Raw genomic sequence first — 20,526 nt, 5'->3', positions numbered from 1 at the left:
GCTGTCCCTCGCAAAACCCTTTAACACCTAAAAATCGGCCTCCAAATCCTCTCTTGGTTTCTACCTCTGTGAGTTGGAGTGCCCTTCCCAGGAGAATGCCCACCCCCTCCTTCTTTGAGGTCGGGTGTGATGCCCAGTAGTTGCAGCCAATATCTTTCCCTTTGATTCTGGACTCCCTCCCACGTTTATAATGTGTTTCCTGTAGGAATAGAACTGTTAGATGTTGTTTGCGGAACATATTGCTCGTAAGGGACCTCTTATTTTGAGAATTAAGGCCCTTGACGTTCAACGTGCCTATCTTCCCTTCAATCATTATCGCCTTTTCGGTTGTGCACTTTGGACCCCTCATAGTATCTGAATTTCGGAGCCCGCCGCCAAGCAAGTTTCCGTGACTTGAACTGATTTTCCCCCCTTACCTCTCTGTCTGCCCTGTTGACCATTTTCCCCCCCTCCCCCCTATTCCAAGCCCCCCTCCCTGTTTCCTCCCCCCTCCCCCCCTTCCCCTGAAATATAAGGCGTTCGTCCACTTTCCCCAACATACGGTGGGGTTGGTCAACGAACCACCAAGGACTTTAACCCCAGCCCCGGGATTTTCATGTGTTAGGGAATCCCAATTCTCAAGATCAATATAGGCTGGCCCCGTCAGAACCTCGGTACAAGTGTCCGAGGTAGAATTCTGGAACCATGAGCCCCCACTCCAGCCCAGCAACCATTAACTTGGGCCTCGTGTGTGGGCCAACTCAACCAAACAGTTAACTTTTTAACAAACTTTCGCCCGCCCTGTAGTCCGGCGGGCCAGCCGTTGCGCCAACGCGGCGTCCAGTTATGGCATCTCGTGGACCCAGGACCTCCAGAGCCCGGGACCCGAGTCAATGCTCACCTCGTGATCTCCTCCACCTCCGCTCGAGTGGTATTATCATGACTTCGAGTGATCTTCAGAGTTTGTCGACGGGTGTCTAGTTTTCCGGAACTTCCGGGCCCCCTTGACCTTGGATTTGCCGCTGTGGTTCACCAGTCTGTCAGGACCCCTGGGGGGGTCACGGGCTCTCCCGTCCTGGGCGCCCGAGTGGCCCGCCTGGTCACTGACCAGGTCGTCTGTGGCCCTCCGAATATCCTCCTCCGACACCAGGTGGTACTTCTCCCCTAGCCATTCAAATTCCAAACAGAAGGGATGTCCCCAGCGGTATCGAACCCCTTTACCTTGAAGCCATCTTGTGAGGGTGCCACATTTCCTTCTCATTGACAGGGTGAGGGCCGACAGATCTTGGAAGATGGACACCCTTGAGTCGCCATATTGTATGTTGCCGAGGTTCCTCGCTTTCTCTAGAATTTTGGCCTTGTCTTTATAATAATGTAGCCGGGCCAAGACAGAGCGCGGGCCTCTGCCCCCCCCCCCCCCCGCCCGGTGCACTCTGTCAAAGTTGATCGTGCCCGCAGCCTCTGTTCCCAGGGCGATCCTCACAATGTCGTGCACTTTGCCCTCAAGTCCTTGTGTGGATTCGCCCTCGGACTCCACCAGGCCAAAAATGCGCAGGTTGTTCCTTCTCTCCCTGTTCTCCATGTCGTCGACCTTAAGCCGGAGTTCTTCCTCTCGTCTTTCCATGTCTTGGAGTCTAATGTCCATTTGGGTTTCGAGGAGTGTTACAGAGAGCTGATTGTTTTCGACTCCCTCCACTCGGTCTTCTAGGGTGGTGACTTTGGTCGTGAGGTCAGCCAATTTGGCGCCCATGTCAGTCCTCATCCCTCGTATCTCCTCTAGAATCGTCTGGATATTGTTCTGGATGGCCCCCAAGTCTGGGGGTGGGGTAGCGGGGCCCCCGGTCGCCATGACACTCTCGTTGGCCACAAATTGGTATTTCAGCAAGTTTTCTTTCCAGCTCATGGGAGGATCGTGTCTACCCTGCTTGGCTCCGTTAGTTTGTGGAACGTTCCCTTAGGTACCCCGTTTACTCCAAGAGGCCTTCCAATGGAGGGGGGTCGTAGGGGTGCCGGGCAGGGGTCCTTGCCCTCTATGCTTGTCTCACTTTGATCCCCAAACCTAGCCGCAGTGGGGAGGGTCCTCGTCGCGAGGCTGCAGGTGTCCCTTGGCACTTTCCTTAGGTGAGAGCGGGAGGAGGGGGAGCGTGTTGGGGGGGGGGGTGCGCTCCCGCGTCGGCCCCCGGGCGATGTCGATGTTCCGTGGGCAGATGGATGGCCTTCTTCGGATCGGACCCTGGGGCCGTGGGATGGGCAGGTAGGCAGAGCGCACCCGCGGTACCCCGGCTGCCCCGCCTCGAGTGTCTGGAGCGCCAGGCGCGGGGCCGCGGTGGAAGGGCGGGGGGCACGCCCCAGCGTCGGCCTCTCGGCAGTGTCGTTCTTCTAAGGGTGGGAGGATGGCCCTCTCCAAGCCGCGTCGGCGGCTTCCCGGCTGCCCCGCCTCAGGAGCGCCAGGCGTGGAGCCCCCAGGCGCCGCGGGCTGCCTTGATGCGTGCCGCGATGGAAAGGGGGGCACGCTCCCACGTCGGCCCCCCTGCGATGTCGCAGCTCCCTGGGCGGGCGGATGGCCTTCCTCGGGTCGGGCCCCTGGTTTGTGCGATGATCCGCGGTAGTCCGCGTTAAGTGTCCGCGGCCCCAGGCCCTCTCATGAGCGGCACGGCCTATGTGTGCGCGGATGCTCTCCCCCGTCGCCTCCCACGCCGCTCCACACCAGGCCGTGGGGGAGGGGCTGCTGGTATCGTCTCAGCCCGTAAAGCTCCGCGTAGGAGCGTCGGATCGGGACCGGAGTTGGGTCCAGGTGGGGGCTACCGGTTCCCACACCTCTTGGTGGGGGTCGCGTGGTTCATGGGACCCTCGTTCCGCTGGTGGACCGCAGTTTACCCGGGGCTGGGTGCGGAGCTCGAAGCTCAGGCGTCCATCCTGCCTGCGCCCCCTGGTGGCCCCCCGTCACGTTTGTTTTTATGTATCCTTTGTTATTTTCTGTGTTCTTAGGTAGATATGGGTCTGGCTGTGTAGGTCGCATTTGGTTTTGTGGTTGTTGTGTTGCATTCTCAGGATTTATTTAGTGTTAGGGTCATGACAGGTTACGGTTTGTGTTGTAGTATCTCTGGTTTGCTGAGCAGGGTTTTTCTCAGATGTGGCAGATCTGAGGCTTGAACGTGGCAGGTTCTGGCCGAAGGAGGTTTGGTTTTGCTTAGATGGTTGCGCGTGTGTGGGTTCCTTTACTGCTACTGCTTCCATGTAGGCAGGTTGTTGCTTGGCTGGGAGCAACTGTGCTCAGGCGGGCAAGGTGTGAGGCCCTGGGGTGGCAGCCCACGGCAGGAGGATGAATAGTTTACTGGTCTGTGAGTAACCTGGGTTGTATGACTGGTTGTAATGTTTGAGCTTGAGTGGCGGTGTGTACTGTATGGGAATGGTCGTTCTTTCGTTGCTTTAGGAAGGGAGGTGTGTGGTGTCTCGTGTGTTTGTCTGGCATGTTTGTTTGCTTAATGAATGCATCTCTTGTTATGGAGTATCAGCTATCTAAGGAACACCAGATGGAATATAGAATGGTGAGTGCTAGTCATTCTAGGGATGATGGGAACCTGAGCTAGAAGGATGCTTAACCCTTTACTCCTGTGTAACCTTCTACTGGTGTTCTAAGCACTAAAGTACATTCCCAGTTTGTACTTATCTGTCTCAGTGTTGTTCCTGTTTGCTGGCTGGCTGTCCAGAGGTAACCAGATGCATCGCAAAATTCTGTACTTCATTGGCCTGGAAAACTACAAATTGACCTTCTCGACATGTAAAAAATGTGCCAGTCTTGCAACATGAAGTATGTATCAGAAAACTGACCTGCGAACATGCAATCCTAGCATTACTGTGGCCTTCTTATGTGAAACTGGTGAACGTGTGATCAGATGACGTAACAATTACAACTCTTTTTGGATCCTTTGTCGATGGGATCAAACAGTTTGAACATTTAACAAAAAAACTATTTGCAAAACAAAATCAATTTATTAGGACAAATTGTAACAAACAATTTCACACAACAGAATGTGGAGTTTTTGACACGCCTTACGGCACACAGTCGAAAATTACACGGAAAAAGTGGAAGCACATTTTAAGATTTGATTTGAGAAGGCGCTCTCTGAAGTGCAGATATAGTGTCTAACCCTGTAAACCTGATGCGGTTTTTCACAAGCTCTGGAATGTCTACATCCTGTGCAACCTCATGGCATCTTTAGCTCTGCCACAGGGGCCTCCTTCACTCTGGTCCTTGGGGTCCCTCCATGCAGTGTTTGCTTCAAGCCCTTGCAATCTATGACATGTCCTAGACCTATCCCAAAACTGCATTTATAGGGTTAGAATCTCTAAACTGGGGCATGGAATGAGTGGGAGTCTTCACCATCATAGACCCCACTTTGCCAAGCTCCTTCCCATTAGAAAGCCACTGCTGCCTCCCAGGACTTTCCAAGGGCTAGATTCTGGACACGCTCCTCAGCATCCTCAGTTTGTGCTCTTAAACCGAGCCTCCTGCCCAACTATTATACTGAGTATCCCTTACGCTCACCCACTCCTGAGCCTCCACGAACATCCTGCACAGAGAACCTTGTTCAGCTCCCACCAGAGCAAGATCTTCTCTCTCTCCTCCGGGGGCTTCTAGCCCACGCTGATCAGCCTCCACTTCTGACGAGTTTCCCTTTGACCTCCGTGACTCACACTTTGCCACCAAGCAAAACTAATCTGAAGGGAAGGTTAGTGAAGCTTTGTGACACACATTTTTGGCTGATCAACCTTGGTGAACCTGCAAACTAGAAGGGCCTGCCCATGGCCATTGAGTGAGACCGTATAAAAGAGCCATGCTGCACATCTAAGTAGAGAATAAGTGCCACGCTGCACATCTGAGTAGAGAATAAGTGCCATGCTGCACATCTGAGTAGAGATTATGAGGTAGGAGTAAAGACTGGACTTAACCAAGAGGGCCTCAAGAAACAGGGCTCCTCCCTGAACAGAAAACCCACAACCATCTTCTCCAGCACCACATTAGTGTTGCCCAAATTAGACACACATTCACTCCTCACCCTGTGAGCCGTCGTGGTCAGCCACACATGAAGAAATGCAATAACAGTCGGGGGCCTCTTAGGATCCTATTGTTCTTAGGGGACAGGTCGGAACAACACATTTACCCAAAACATGACATTCAAGAGATGGGAGGGGAGATGCAAGAATCCGACATCCAGCGCATAGACGGTCCGATCCAGGTTCTGAGCACCACACATGGGGAAATCATATGGTTTTATGAGAAGGCGATGATAGCATTGTGTTCCTACCCATCCAGAGGAACGGGCCAATACTGCTTGGATGGGACCAAGACCAACAAACTGGTGCACACCCCCGATTGCCACCTCGTCATCATCTGACCTTTCAGAAAGCCAATCCTTGGTAGAGGTGAAAGTGTTTTAAGAGAAGGAATGACAAGGTCCCACGAAAACACTGCATGATTAAGTCTCTCACTCGTGCACATTAAGCCACAGGCCTCATCTCAGATATATCCTTATGCCCTCAGCTTCAGCAGCTATCTCCCAGCAGACGAATGCTCACAGGTATCGAAAGGATTCACCCCCAACCACTAGCATCGCTGCACTATGCCCAGCTCTGGACATGCCCTGGCACACTCCCTCACTCTGAATCAAATAATGGAAGAGCTGGCACTGGAAGCAAGGGGTCAATGTTACAGGAACACCCAGATCTGTTTAGTTTCAGCTTGCATTCCTTTATGTGGCTACAGTGGAAGAAGAGAAACATGGGGTCACTGTCATAGGGCATGGTGCAGGGATCTGAGGTCCCTCCCAGAGGACTGGCACCATTCAGTCATCTTGCCAGGACACGAAAGAGGCACAGGGGGACTAAGGGCAAAAGGAATCTAATATAAACGTTGAGAGCATCACTGAGCCATCAACAGGTGAACTGTACAGGAGCGGGTTCTGGGATATTTAAAAATAAACGAGACAGTGCATAGTGTGTGAATGTGCGAGAGGGCAGCATGGAGTGTGTGAATGTGAAAGAGGACACTGTGGAGTGTTTACATATGCAAGAGGAAAGCGTGGAGTGTGTAAATGTGCAATAGGCAGCGTGGAGTGTGTGAATATGCAAGAGGGCAGCGTGGAGTGTATGAATGTGCAAGAGGACAGTGTGGAGTGTATGAATGTGTAAGAGGGTAGCATGGAGTGTGTGAATATGCAAGAGGGTAGCATAGAGTGAATGAATATGCAAGAGGGCAGCAAGAAGTGTATGCATGTGCAAGAGGGCAGCATGGAGTGTATGAATGTGCAAGAGGGCTGCGTGGTGTGTATGAATATGCAAGAGGGCAGCGTGTAGTGTATGAATGTGCAAAAGGGCAGCGTAGAGTGTATGAATATGCAAGAGGGTAGCGTGGAGTATATGAATGTGCAGAAGGGCAGCAAGGTGTGTATGAATGTGCCAGAGGCTAGCAAATAGTGTATGAATGTGCAAGAGGACAGCAAGGAGTGTATGAATGCATGTCACTGCACAAGAGAGGGACACAGTATGCGTAAAAGAGTATTATATGAATGTGCTCATGAATGGGTAAATAGACAAACACTACGTGCATATGTGCAAGAGAGTAGCATTATGGTTGAATGCGCATGAGACAGACTCGTTTACACGAATCTTCAAGCACTCCCTGGTGCGTGTGCAAGAGATTAGAAGAGTGCACATGTAGGTGTGTAAGAGCAGCACAGTATGCATGTGTAAGTGTAACATAGCGGCAGAATGAATGTGTAGATGCGTATGAGAACTGCAAGAGAGAAGCACAGTGTGGTGTGTAACAGTGCAAAATGGTGCACATGTAAGTGAGTAAAAGCAGCCCTGGGCACATGTAGGTGAGAGTAGCACAGTGCACATGTGCAACAGAGCAGTATGGTGTGCATGCAGGTGTAGAGAAGAGGACAACTGTTCAAACGTAGTAGTTAAGAGCAGGGTGTGCAGTGAAGGCCGGATGTGTGTAAGATAAGAACAGATATGAAAATGGGGCAAAGCTTTCTCACAATGTTCCACCCCTTTCCATCGCTTCCTAAATCTGCAAAGTACAAACACTGAAAATGTTGAAATGCCCCAACTACTTTCAATGCGATTATAAACCATACATCCGGCCTCAACAGTCCGGCGGACCAGTCCTCGATAAGTACAACAGAGGAGAACCAAGATCCAGGCCCAGACCCCGGCGCGGAGCCGCACAGAGGCATAGCTCCCACAGTAGAGGGGGGCATTGTCTCCCAGGGTGCTTTGTGGACCGGCCTTCTTCTGAAGCACAAGGCAAGCTGTGGCTATTTTGGGTCCTGCAAGTCACTGGCTTTCTTTATGATGAGATGAACGTCCGAAATGGGGTAATCCTGCAACAGAAAGACACTTAGTGATCAGAACAGTTTACTTTGCCTAGTGACTCTTGTGCTCCCTTCCCAGCATACTATGACATCACCCAGACTCGCCCGAACAAGCTACAGTCTTCCAAAGCGTAGGTCTTGCCCACCATACAGGAACAGAATAGTCTGGGATGAGACCACGCACAAGTGCCACGATGAAGTCACTTTAACAAAAAAAATGATTATGTATATTTCAGAAAAATAAATACACGTAAAAATCATTAAAGCTCTTCACAAAGTAAAATTGCAAACTTAAGAAGAAAATAAAAACTCAGAATTTACAATTTTATACAACCCCATTATAAATAATTGCATGAACTCATTCACAAATCCAATACAATTCATGGGTAAGATAATGAAAATCTATAAATTGAATACTTCTAAATAAAAACATTAGATAAAAACATCTATACATAATTAAAAATACAATATACCGTGGCGTGGCCAAGCGCTGTAGAGGATGGCTGACTAATCTCCGAGCTCCCAGCCCGGCACAAACATTAAATCTCTTCTGTGCGGCAATTCGAATATTTAAATTTAAAATAAATGAAAGAAGATGTTGCGTGTCATGGGCAAAGGTTTGTAAGGCTTGGCATGTGTCTGCGTACACTGTGTGAGGAGTTCCAGGAAGCTTTGTAGGTGAGGAGGTGGAGCCTGTTAGTCAGCGGAGGACACACTGATACGGAGCCATCACGTCTCATCAGCTGTTCGGCGAGCGAAGCCGAAAGACCCTGGAGATGTTGGGAAGCACGTTTGCTTCACGACACAGGTTATTATCCTCACGCAAGTACCATCCAAGCATATAATACTGTTTTCAGTACGAACGCTTATGGTATTATTTAGCTAAATGACTTTACAAACAAACACTCATTTATTATAAGGCTCAGAAAAGAAATATAGTTCTGTAAACTAGATTTTCTGTCAATATATGCTAAACAAGCATCTCTATGACTATAATTAACTCTTTTTTAAAATAAAGCATATCTGGAAAACTAACCGGAATATTCACTACTGAGGGATTTTGGCACATGTGACATATATCTAGAAATGAGACTGTCAATCCTTCATTAGCAATTGAGTTGCTTGATGGCTTTGTAAATAATCAAGCCCTTGAGTGCATATTATCTGATATGAGATCAGCAAACCTGGAGTGCCTCTGGTTTATCATTATTAATGTATAGAAAATAATGCTTCATTCTGCCAATTGTGTGAGAAATTAAAGTGGCTGCTAAGGCTCTGAGAGACACCCTTTCCTACTAACACAAGAATCTAAAATTACTTGAATTGTGCACAACTGGGCTTTTGGCTTTAACACCTCCATCTATTGTGAAGCAGTCTCTTATCCAGCGGTATTAATCTTGCCTCAACATGCCTTTAAAAAAAGGGCAATGCAAAGAAATATCAGCTACACCCATCAGTAATGCCCCCAAGAGACAGAAAAGCGACCCTCCTACACCGAAGGAAAATACGCAATATCTAGTCATGCATGCTATCCTAATGGAGATTAAGTCCCTTAAACCATTCATGGAAGCCACAGGTGCCAAATTGCAGATGCTTGACGATAAGTGGTCCACATATGAATCTAGGATAACGGAAGTGGAAAGAAGGGTGAGAAACGCTGATGATGTTGCAGGTAGAGTACAATCTTTGGAAAATTCAGTCATATCTCTGCAGAAGCAGACAGAAAATTTAGAAAACAGGAACAGGAGGAACAATTTATATATTGTAGGACCTCCAGAGAACATTGAAAACGACAACCCTACTCAATTTCTTTATCACATGCTCACCACACTATTGGATCTTACTATGCCTCCACTGTTCAATATCCAAAGAGCCCATCGGATAGGTCCTAGAAATCCCTCCCGGAATACTCCAAGAACTATGGTCTTTGCTCTACTGGATTATACTCGCGTTATGCTCATTTTGGATAAGGCTAAACAGAAGAAAACTCTTATATAAACTCTTAAACTCCAACACCACAGCAGCAAGAAGGAAAGAACTATTGGCATTTAGACCTGCACTGAGACAGCTTAATGCCAGATATGGGATTATACACCCAGCATCCCTAAAATTCACGCTTGATGGTCATATGTATACTTTTCAGTTCAGGACACAAGAGAATTGCGCAGCTTTATTCAAAGTCACAGAAGAGAAGAGATGGACACAACCAAACTGCATATATGAATTAGAAGTCGCACACAGAATGTTTATGCTATACTAAGGATAGTCATGCCGGAACGGGGCACGGAATGGCCCATCTACATCCGGCTCTCCTCCCCTTACTTATTATTGACTGTATAAGAACATGGTTTGGAGTGGCTGTATTCAGTTAACCACTACTCCTTCACATACTAGTTCGGTGTTATGTAAACAGCAGAATTCCATGTTCTTTCTGTTTGTTATCCCCCTTCCCCTATGCCTCCCTACCTTATGTGTACAATACTCTATTAGTTCAGACTCTATAAGTACTTATATTCTTGTGAATGCCTCAAATGTCACTTAACATAACTTCGTGGAATGTGAAAGGCCTTCACAATTCAATCAAGCGGCAAAACATTCTCTCCCATCTTAATAGGACTAAACCAGACATAGCATGTATACAAGAGTGACATCTCTCTCAATTGGAAGCTGTCAAACTGAAACGTTTATGGGTAGGGCAAGTCTTTGCGAGCGCAGCGTGTGGAAAGACAAATTGAGTGATTACCCTTATTAATAAACATTTCCAATGCAAAGTTATATCGACAGAGTCTGATGATGTGGGCAGATGGGTTTTGATCAAGCTCCTTATTCAATCTGTTCAATATTTCATTCTAAATGTTTATGGTCCTACTAATGCTGACCCTACCTTTTGGACTCAATTAAGAAACCATATATTTAGATCTAGCCCAACTAATCTTATAGTATGTGGATATTGTAATGAGATTGTAGACCCTCTTCTATATAAGAAATCAAATGTACGCTTTAAGAACACAAACTCCCACGTACAATTCACCAACTTCGTATCCGAATTAGGGCTCAGTGATACCTGGCGTCTAGTCCATCCTACAGACCTAGAATATACTTTCTACTCCCCACCACACAACTCTTTTTCAAGAATTGACTATGTTTTTATCTGCAAATCTATGACTCATCGGCTGTTCCACGTTACAATAGAACACATTATCCTGTTTAACCATGCCCTTGTTCATGTTCAATTATCTAATTTGCATCAAATACACCAACAAAATAGGTGGAGATTTAACTCGACCCTTTTAAAAGATAGTTTATTCACTGAATTCATCCAACACGCCATCTTTTTTAACTGAAAATCTAAATGATGATGCCGCCATCCATAACAATTAGGACTGCTATAAAGCTGTATTAAGAGGCCAAATTATCTCATATGTAGCTCAAAAAAAGAAACAACTTAAATATGAATCTGAGGATATCCTCAAAACAATTAAAACATTTAGAAGCAGAATATATTCGTACTAATACTAATCCAATTTTTTACGCAAATAACCAAGTTAAAAATCCAATAAAATAATCTGATTACGCAATACTCCTGTGCTAATCTCCTAAAATATAAATCAAACATTTACCAATTCTCCAACAAATCAAGTAAATCATTAGCTTCATACCTCAAATTTAAAAAGGATAGAGCCAAAATTACGGTCATAAAAGATCAAAATGGATATAGAGTTCTCAAAGATGAAGAAATCCTATAAGCCTTCTCCAAATTTGATCAAAAATTACACTCTTCAGAATCACTACCTAATAGCACCCATGCTGCTGACCTTCTCAGAAATATACAAGCGTGGTTCATACACCACCATTAATTTCACAACCAAATAAGCTTATACAAGTTAATGAAATGTATCAAGCTATAAAAGATCTTAAAAAAAGAAAAGCCTCAGGACTAGATGGATTCTCGATAGACTTCTTTGCTCACTTCAAAGATCTCCTGACTCCAAAACTCCGTGAACTCTATTCCTCCTTCATCTCTAATGAAAAAGCCATGGGTTCTGTTTCGGAAGCAATTTTAATTGTCTTTCCCAAACTAAATAAAGACTCTGAATTAGTCCAAAATGATAGACCTATTTCCCTAATCAATAAAATCCTAGCCAAAATCTTAGCTAATAGATTGAATCCCTTTATTCCAAACGTAATTAAAAATGACCAAGTAGGATATGTCAAGGGAAGATTATCTTCTGCAAATATTATATTTTTACGAATGTCATCAACATAGATATAGAACTCGATGCTGAGAAAGCTTTTGACATGTGGAGTGGAATTTTATGTTCAAAGCTCTTCAATGGCATTGTATCCCCGATTCCTTTATCCCAATAGAGAAAATATTATTATTATATTCCAATCACAAAACGGCAGTCTTAGTAAATGGACATATATCTTCCTCTTTTTCTCTTAGCAGAGGAACCCACCAAAGCTGCCCACTATCCCGTCTTCTTTTCACCCTGGCTATTGAATCATTCCTAGAGGCAATCAGACAAAACAAAAACATCATTTGAATCTATCATGATCACATCCATGTTAAAATGGCTGCTTATGCAGACAATGTTTTACTCCTATTACAGATCACAAACTCTTGCCTTGATGACTTACTCACCATCATCTCACAATTTTCCTTAGCATCCGCCTACAAACTTAATACTGAAAAATCAGAAATCCTACCCCTGAACATACACTGTACCAGACACCACTGCTCCAACCTAGGAATTAAATGGTGTCCCACAGGGATTAAATATCTAGGTATTATAATAACCTCCTCAATTAAGGAAACTATAAAACAAAATACCACGAATATCCTAAATAGAGTCAAAGATCTCACTAGCTCATGGTCCCCCTTGTTTTTGTCATGGTGGGGAAGGTTGGAATCTATCAAAATGTCAATTGCTCCAATTGTTTTCTATTTACTATACAAGCTCCCTATTTTCCTTCCTGCTACGTTCTTTAAATCTCTGGACACATACATTCTTAAGTTCCTTTGGGGAAAGAAGAAACACAGAATTTCATTTTATAAACTAAAACCCCCTAGGATGAATGGTGGAGTTGGTCTCCCTGATTTAAAAAAATACCACATAGCGTTCGTTCTACGTCAAGCTCAGCTATGGTTTGCACCCACTTTGTTGAATCCACCAAATTGGCTTTTTTTTGAGAGAGTGATGGTCTCCCCCCACCTCCTAGCGGATTGCCCTTACATCAAAAGATCTAATAGATTTATAACCAGTAGCGGTATGAACACTACCATTATTTATCTATTACCATATATCTTTAAAAAATTTGTATCCCCATATATTTGGATAAATTCACTAATTAAGATCAACAAAAAAAACGATATGTTGGAAACCATGGCTCTCTCATGGCATTACATTTGTGGTACAACTTTTTATTAAGGGGATACCTCTCACTTTCAATGAGATGGTAATCAAATATCATATTTCCAGGATTTTCATGCACCAATACTTACATTGGGTTTATGCGGTTGTGGTCATTATGATAATATGTATCAAGATAAGATAACAAGATGCAACATTTGCTCCATCAAAATTTCAATGCCTCAATGTTTTACAAAACACTTATATATGTGTCCGAAAATATAGCGCCATGGAAAAGCCAATTAGACTGAAAAATGGATTGCTCTTTGGTAGACTCAACTGAAATGGCCTCTGATCTGGAAAGAAATCTCTAAAGTTATTATATCAGCAAGTTTGCTCCAAACTCTTATACTTCCTTCACCACCAAGCCTTTATTACTCCATCTGTCCTATTCAAAGGAGGTCTCTCACAAGATGAACATTGTTGGAGCTGCTTATGTATTAAAGGATCGTTTAGACATCTAATATTTGACTGTACTCATGTAAAAATATTTTGGAAAGCTGTGTGGAGTGTGTTAAAATCAAATTTTCACCTCCGATAAGAATTTTGCATTTCATTTCTGTACCTAGGAAGCACATCCATTAGGGCAGCTATTTGTAAAAACAAAGGATTCTTGTGTGATCTCTTTATTGCAATAGCTATTCAGACTATTACCTCGAACTCGAAAGACCTTAAACAACTGCACTGTAAAATATGGTGGAACTCTATTTGTAATATTCATAGAATGGAGAAATGTAATGCTTCATCCCCACTTCTACTAAGCAAACACGAATCGAAATGGAGGTCGATCACTGAATATTTAGAACATACAGTACCTGCTCCTTAAACTGTAATAGCAAGTTAACAATGTCCCTTCCCTCCCCTTCGTTTCGGTCCGTCCCGTTTGTCTTGTTTGTCCTTCCTGTATTAATTTTCACAATATAAATAGTATACACTTATTAGTTTATCTTGAAATATTGCTAAATGTTTCATTTATGCATTACGATTTATCTTGCTAGGCCTTTATTACATTATCAATTTGCTTTCACTATGAGATATTTACATTGAATTGATTTCTGTATGTTTCAAATCAGCCCTGTATGCCAATGTATTTAACAATTAAATATTTAAACACAAAAAAATACAATATACAATTTGTGCCGATTGGGCAAATAAAGGTCAGTAGATACCTTTATGTAAAACAGCTCAACTTTTGGGTGACCTTTAATAACTTTGCTCTTCTAGTCTGTGCTATAAGCAAGAAGTCAGAATCCCCCAATATCCCTGCAATAGAACGAGCCACGTGCTGCATAGTGGAGCTTCCCCCCTGGCCACCTCATGGTGTCTGTGAATATGCAGGTGTCCGAATCTGGAGTCTGATGACTGACCCTCACCTTCTGACCGGTTTCAGACAGAAAATATTACAGCAGCAGTGACATCACATCAGAGAGTGGGAGGCCCCAGCAGCTTCTGATCAGATGAGTGAGGGGTGTGCACGAGTGTGATATGTGTGATATAGTTATCTAATTTTTTCAGACGCCTGTTTTCCATCAGTGAACACACTTTAGGCATAGCTCTCAACTCACTCGTTGTTGGCAGTGCCACCCTCCTTGTACATAGCTGACTCACCTGCCAAGCCTCCTGCACGCCCCCCCGCACTCCCCAAAACAAGGTTGAGAGCTATGCTTGAGGGGCACTGGGTGCTGAATAGTTTATGGTAGAGGCAATCACCTGCTGAGCTGTCTGGTGGTTTGCGGGCAAATACCATGTATAGCAACTTCAGAGAAGATTGCGTGTACAAAGGTCAAGACTCTTTCTGATGCGTTGTAAAACAGGACACATGTTATTTGTAAATATCAGCCAGGGCTCACCATATATCAGACAGTGCGTCACACTTAGAATTGTGAATATTAGCTCATGTCACATCTAGACAGGATTGTGAATATTAGACAGTGCATCACAATTAGATAGAATCGTGAATTTTGACCTGTGTCACATCTATTCAGGATTGTGAATATTGGCAAGTGCCGCATTTAGATAGAATTGTGAATATTAGCTTGCATCCCATCTAGACAGGATTGTAAATATTGACAAGTGCCGCATTTAGATAGAATTGTAACTATTAGCTTGCGTCACATGTAGACGGGATTGTGAATATTGGCAAGTGCCGCATTTAGATAGAATTGTGAATATTGGCCTGTGTCACATCTAGACAGGATTGTGAATATTGGCAAGTGCCGCATTTAGATAGAATTGTGAATATTAGCTTGCGTCACATCTAGACAGGATTTTGAATGTTGGCAAGTGCCGGATTCAGATAGAATTCTGAATATTAGCTTGCGTCACATCTAGTTTAGTTTAGTTTAGTTTGTTAAGTTGTAGAGCGCAGCCAAACCCACGGGTAACTGTGTGCTAAAAATCTTTCGGATCAACAGTGGTTACATATTGTTGCACATACAGAATATAAAACATTACAGTGAATGGTAACCATGGACCTAGTTACAGAATGGTCCAAGGTGAGGTACAGTGGGTCGTGACGTGACCAAGTTACAGTTTGGTTGCCACCGTCATAACATATATTCATTCTATTGTTGGGTGAAGAGCAGTTCCTTGACTTTGGCTCTAAACGACCAAAATGAGGTGTCTGCTCTAATTGTCATAGGATGTGCATTCCAGTATTTAGCTGCCAAAACCGGAAAGCTTGCTCCCCCAGCAGTTTTCAGGTTGAACTTCGGTATGTTGAGTTGGTGAAGGTAGGGTGATCTGGTTGGTCTGATGGAGTTCTGTCTCGTGAATTTGTCTGAAAGGTACGTGGGGCTGTCAAGTATAGGCATTTGTGTGTGATGACTAGCGCCCAGAGTTTTATTCTATCGCGGATGGGGAGCCAGTGGGATTCCTTTCTGAATGTGGTGATGTGGGCCTTCCGAGGAAGATTGAGAGCGCAGCGGAGGGGGTGTCCCGTCAAAGTTTTGAAAAAATAGTTTCGAAATACAATAATTTAGAAACAAAAGCACCGGAAAATAAATTCAAATGCATTTTATTATGTCATTTTTTGTTTTTGGGTTCAGTAAAGAAAAATGGTGGGTTTTCCCCAAAAAACGGGGGTTTCGGGGTGGAGCCCCCCCAAAAAAAGAAAGTGCATCAGAAAAAAAAAATTCCGATATTTTTGAGTGGAAAATTTTGTATTTCGACACTATGACGGTCGAAACTTTTACTATAAACCGCGGAGGGCATTGTTTTGAAGTATCTGCAGTCTGTTCAGGTTGTGGTTAGTAGAGCCAGGGAAAAGAGTGTTGCAATAATCTAATTTGGATAATATGAGGGCTCTAGCCAATGTGAGGCAGCGGTTGGTGGATAGAAATGGTCTGCAGGCATTTATATGTTTATTGGTATAAGCTGTTTCTGAGATGGTGGCGTTGATTTATTTGCTTTTTAAGGGAGAGTGTGGAGTCAAGGTATACCACTAGTGTTTTGACTTCCTTCGATACTTTTATGACATTATCATCAATAGTGAAGGAATGGCACCTGGGATCCAGTTTGTTGAGACGGGCCTGTGAGCCGACAATAAGCAGTTTTGTCTTGTCGTGGTTTAAGCAGAGGCTGTAGGTGGCCATCAATGCTTGTATTTCTAGGTATATCTCGTTCAGTTTAGCAACATCCTCATCGTAGTTCCCCATGAGGGCGATGAGGACCTGGGTGTCGTCAGCATAGTTGGTGTATGTGACGCCCAGGTCATCGTCGAAGAGGAGCTTGGTGAAGATGTTGTAAAGTGTAGGTGAGATACAAGAACCTTGGGGAACTCCGCATTGGATTGGGACAGGGCCTGCAGCGGTGCCGCCCGAAGGGGTAAATACCCTGGTTGTTCTGTCCGATAGGAAAGACTGAATCCAATTGGTGGTGTCCTGGGAGAATACGGCAGCCGAGGAGAGGTGTTCGATGAGAATTTGGTGGTCGACTAGGTCGAAGGCTGCAGACAGATCCAACAAGAGCAGAATGGCCAGCTTGCCCTTGTCTTTGGCTTCGTCCATTTGGATTGTTAGATCCAGGAGGGCTGTTTCTGTCCCATGCCTGGGTCTAAAGCCAGACTGTCGCAGTCCTAGAAGGTTGTTGTCTTCCAAATGTTTTTGGATTTGGAGGTATGCTACTCTGTCTAGTATTTTTAGGAGTAAGGGGGACCGTGGGGATGGGTCTGTAATTAGTGGGAGTGTTGGGGGTCTAGGTTAGGTTTTTTGAGCAAGGGTAGGACTCCAGCCTCTTTAAGGTTGTTGGGGACTGCCGCGTTTTTGAACCAGGCATTAATCAGTGAGGTGATGAAGGGGGCCAAGTCTCTGGCTCCATCCTTAATGACTAAAGCAGGACATAGGTCGCCAAGACAGTTAGAAGGTTTAAGCTAGCAATTATGTTTATTACTTCGTCCTCCGTAATAGGTGAGAAGTGGAATAGTGGGGAGTCGGGGGCAGATGGCTATGCAGGTCGCCAGGGTGGTCCTTAGGCGTGAGACTGGCTTTTTTTGGATTCTATTTTAGCCTGCAGGAGGGCTATTTTATTTGAGAGTGCTTGTTGGATATTATTGCACCAGGTTTTGTCCTTGATGCAGTCCTCAGTGGGGGTGTACAGGAGATTCGAGTTCTCGTAAAATAGAGAAGAGCTCTTTAGTACCAGATTTGGCATTGTGTATTCTTGTGTTAAAGATCTCTTTACAGTATTGTGAATATTGGCAAGTGCCGCATTTAGATAGAATTGTGAATATTGGCCTGCGTCACATCTAGACAGAATTGCGAATATTGGCAAGTGCCACATTTAGATAGATTGTAAATATTAGCTTGCGTCACATCTAGACAGGATTGTGAATATTGGCAAGAGCCGCATTTAGATAGAATTGTGAATATTAGCTTGCGTCACATCTTGACAGGATTGTGAAGGTTGGCAAGTGCTGCATTTAGATAGAGTTGTGAATATTGGTCTGCGTCACATCTAGACAGGATTGATTGTGAATAATGGCAAGTGCAACATTTAGATAGAATTGTGAATATTGGCCTGCGTCACATCTAGACAGGATTGTAAATACTACCCAGTGCTGCATTTAGGTAGAATTGTGAATACTGGGCTGCGTCATATCTAGACAGGATTTTGAATATTGGCAAGTGCCACATTTACATAGAATTGTGAATATTAGCTTGCGTCACATCTAGACAGGATTGTGAAGGTTGGCAAGTGCTCCATTTAAATAGAATTGTGAATATTGGCCTTTGTCACATCTAGACAAGATTGTGAATACTGTCAAGTGACGCATTTAGATAGGATTGTGAATATTAGCATGCGTCACATCTAGACAGGATTGTGAATACTGTCAAGTGACGCATTTAGATAGGATTGTGAATATTAGCATGCGTCACATCTAGACAGGATTGTGAATACTGTCAAGTGACGCATTTAGATAGGATTGTGAATATTAGCATGCGTCACATCTAGATAGCGTTTCCACTAACCAACCCACTAAAAATCTCACCCTTCTTTATACAAGTCTCAAATTCTAACGAAACACAACCACACCTCTAAAGCACACCAAACCGCAACAGCAAAACAAATCACACATAGTATTGCACAACAGAACACAATGGCTAGCAACCAAAAACCACACCTAAACTCGGTGAACGGTGTTAACCGAACTAAAGCTGCCAACAGCACATCACTGCTCTCTTGCCCTTTTCCCGCTAGGTCCTACTAACGCACCTGACCCCTGTAGACCCCTGTAGACGGAGTAGCCTACTTGCAATTCCAGAAATACCTGGAAGCCAACAACATTCTGGGACTACGTCATTCTGGGACTACGTCAGTCTGGCTTTCGCCCGAGACACCGAGACACGGGACTGAAACAGCACTACTGGGTTTGAAAATCCAAATGGACTTCCTTAGGGACAATGGGAAGCTAGCCATCCTAGACCTCTCTGCTGCCTTCAATCTGGTGGACCACAACATCCTGTGTTATACCCTCACTTCTGCAGCCAACTTCTCCACTAACGCAACGCTCTGGATAAAATCCATCCTCAGCAATAGAACCATGAAAGTCTTCTCTCCCCTGAAGCCGAAGAACCCCCTCCTTAGCCGCCTGTGAAGTACCACAATGCTCCTGCGTGGCCCCCACCTTGTACAATATCTTCACCAACCTACTTTTTGACCATCTGGATAAATTGGGTGTCACCTACACAAATTATGCAGACGACACCCAGATCCTCATCCCTATATCAGGTGACCACGCTACGGACACAGCCACCATCAACACCATTTACCTCACCATCCAAGCGTGGATGGCTCAATACAGGCTTTACCTAAACGATAAGACCGAGATCCTCATCATAGGCTCCCAACTCAGAATTTCAAAATTTAATGACATCTTCAACTCCTTTATCATAGACGACATCTCCATTAAAACCACTAACGAGGTAAAAACTCTCGGTTTCTACCTAGACTCCTCACTCAATCTACATAAACAAGTCAATGCCATCACCTCTGCCATGTCATACACCTGCAAACTAATCAGCGCCTGCAGAAAATTTCTGACTCCAGCCAGTTGCTTAACTCTAGCCAGAGCCCTAGTCCTTTTTTACGGACAAAGGGTTTTACAATAAAGTTTGGCATAGCCCACTCAAAATAGGCCTCTTTCACAACACTGCATATTTGGTCATTAATTATTCCTATTTTTGCAGTTAAGCGAGAAAAGTTCAGAATGTCTCGGCTATTCCGGATATATCAGAACCATTTCCAACTGCCCCCAGCTCTACCTTCTATAGTCGCCCATGTGGCCCCCCTAAGTATTGCAAGGTCTGGTGTCTCACCAACCGGAGCCAATAAGCAACGAATCTGCATTGGGCCTCATATACAAATGTTAACCATCTCTGTAACTCTGTAACTAAGGATCTTGCAAGTAACAGTGCCTCGATGCCCGTGGGCTGCATGTGCGCTATACAAATGTAATAAATAAATAAATATCCCCTTGTAAATGGAGCGGGAGAGAAATGGTACGCCGAGGTAGGTTTAACAAAGATTTCAAGAACAGATTTGCTTCTGCATCTACATGCAAAGGTGTCCTGAAGCCCCAACGCGTGCTACGATGCAATAATGCTGCAAAACCTGTGCTTTGTATATCTGTATACCTGCTATTGCTGCACAGCACCAAAAATTACTAGTTAAAGTAAGCAGTGCAACAATATTCTGTTCAAAGGTCAACATGGGTCTTTTCTCATTGTGCTTCCCACGTACCATCACTAGAAAACCTTACGCCTAAATAGTCAAAATAAGGACCCTGGCTGTTCATGCCTCCACTTATATATCCACTCACATTTAAATTTCTTTGAAGGGCGAAAAGTCATAACTACTGTCTTTGATGTATTAATAATGAAACCTCTAACTTTGCAGACTTTGCAGAATGTCTCAAACTCTCTCCATTGCATTCTTAGCCCCATTGGGGGTCATAGAGATAACAGCTACACCCTCTGCCTGACACAGCTACCCTGGCAGCCCTCCATGACTCCTGAATTCCTTCTCCCACTCTCCTCGTCTGACAGGTAAAGGTTGGTGGTGTTGGGCACTTATTTTCTTCCTCCCTTAACATCTCTCACACCCCAGATCCCCTCCTATGTCCTTTCAATGTACACTCTCACCATGTGTTATTCCTCACTCTACTCACTTCCTTTCTATCAATCGCCCTCCTGGCCCTGGATGATCTCGGGCAGCTCCTCGATTCTCTCCCTGTCACATCACCTCATCCTCGT

The 20,526-nt window shown here is 44.6% G+C and overlaps 1 protein-coding gene across 1 annotated transcript in view; it reads right to left on the bottom strand.

Moving 5' to 3' along the window:
- Window positions 1-3,952: 3,952 nt before the first annotated feature.
- TBC1D13 (TBC1 domain family member 13) overlaps window positions 3,953-20,526 on the bottom strand; it is a 391,422-nt gene continuing 374,848 nt past the window's right edge. The window contains exon 12 of the mRNA XM_069609188.1: window positions 3,953-7,370. Within this exon, the coding sequence (XP_069465289.1) occupies window positions 7,305-7,370 (66 nt within the window). The 3' untranslated portion in view covers window positions 3,953-7,304. The remainder of the gene's footprint in view (window positions 7,371-20,526) is intronic.

This window comes from Ambystoma mexicanum, chromosome 8, assembly GCF_040938575.1.
Source record: "Ambystoma mexicanum isolate Mex_15411 chromosome 8, UKY_AmexF1_1, whole genome shotgun sequence".
Classification (NCBI taxonomy): domain Eukaryota; kingdom Metazoa; phylum Chordata; class Amphibia; order Caudata; family Ambystomatidae; genus Ambystoma; species Ambystoma mexicanum.
Note: the sequence above shows the minus strand (reverse complement) of the source record. Positions and strands in the feature narration are given on the sequence as shown.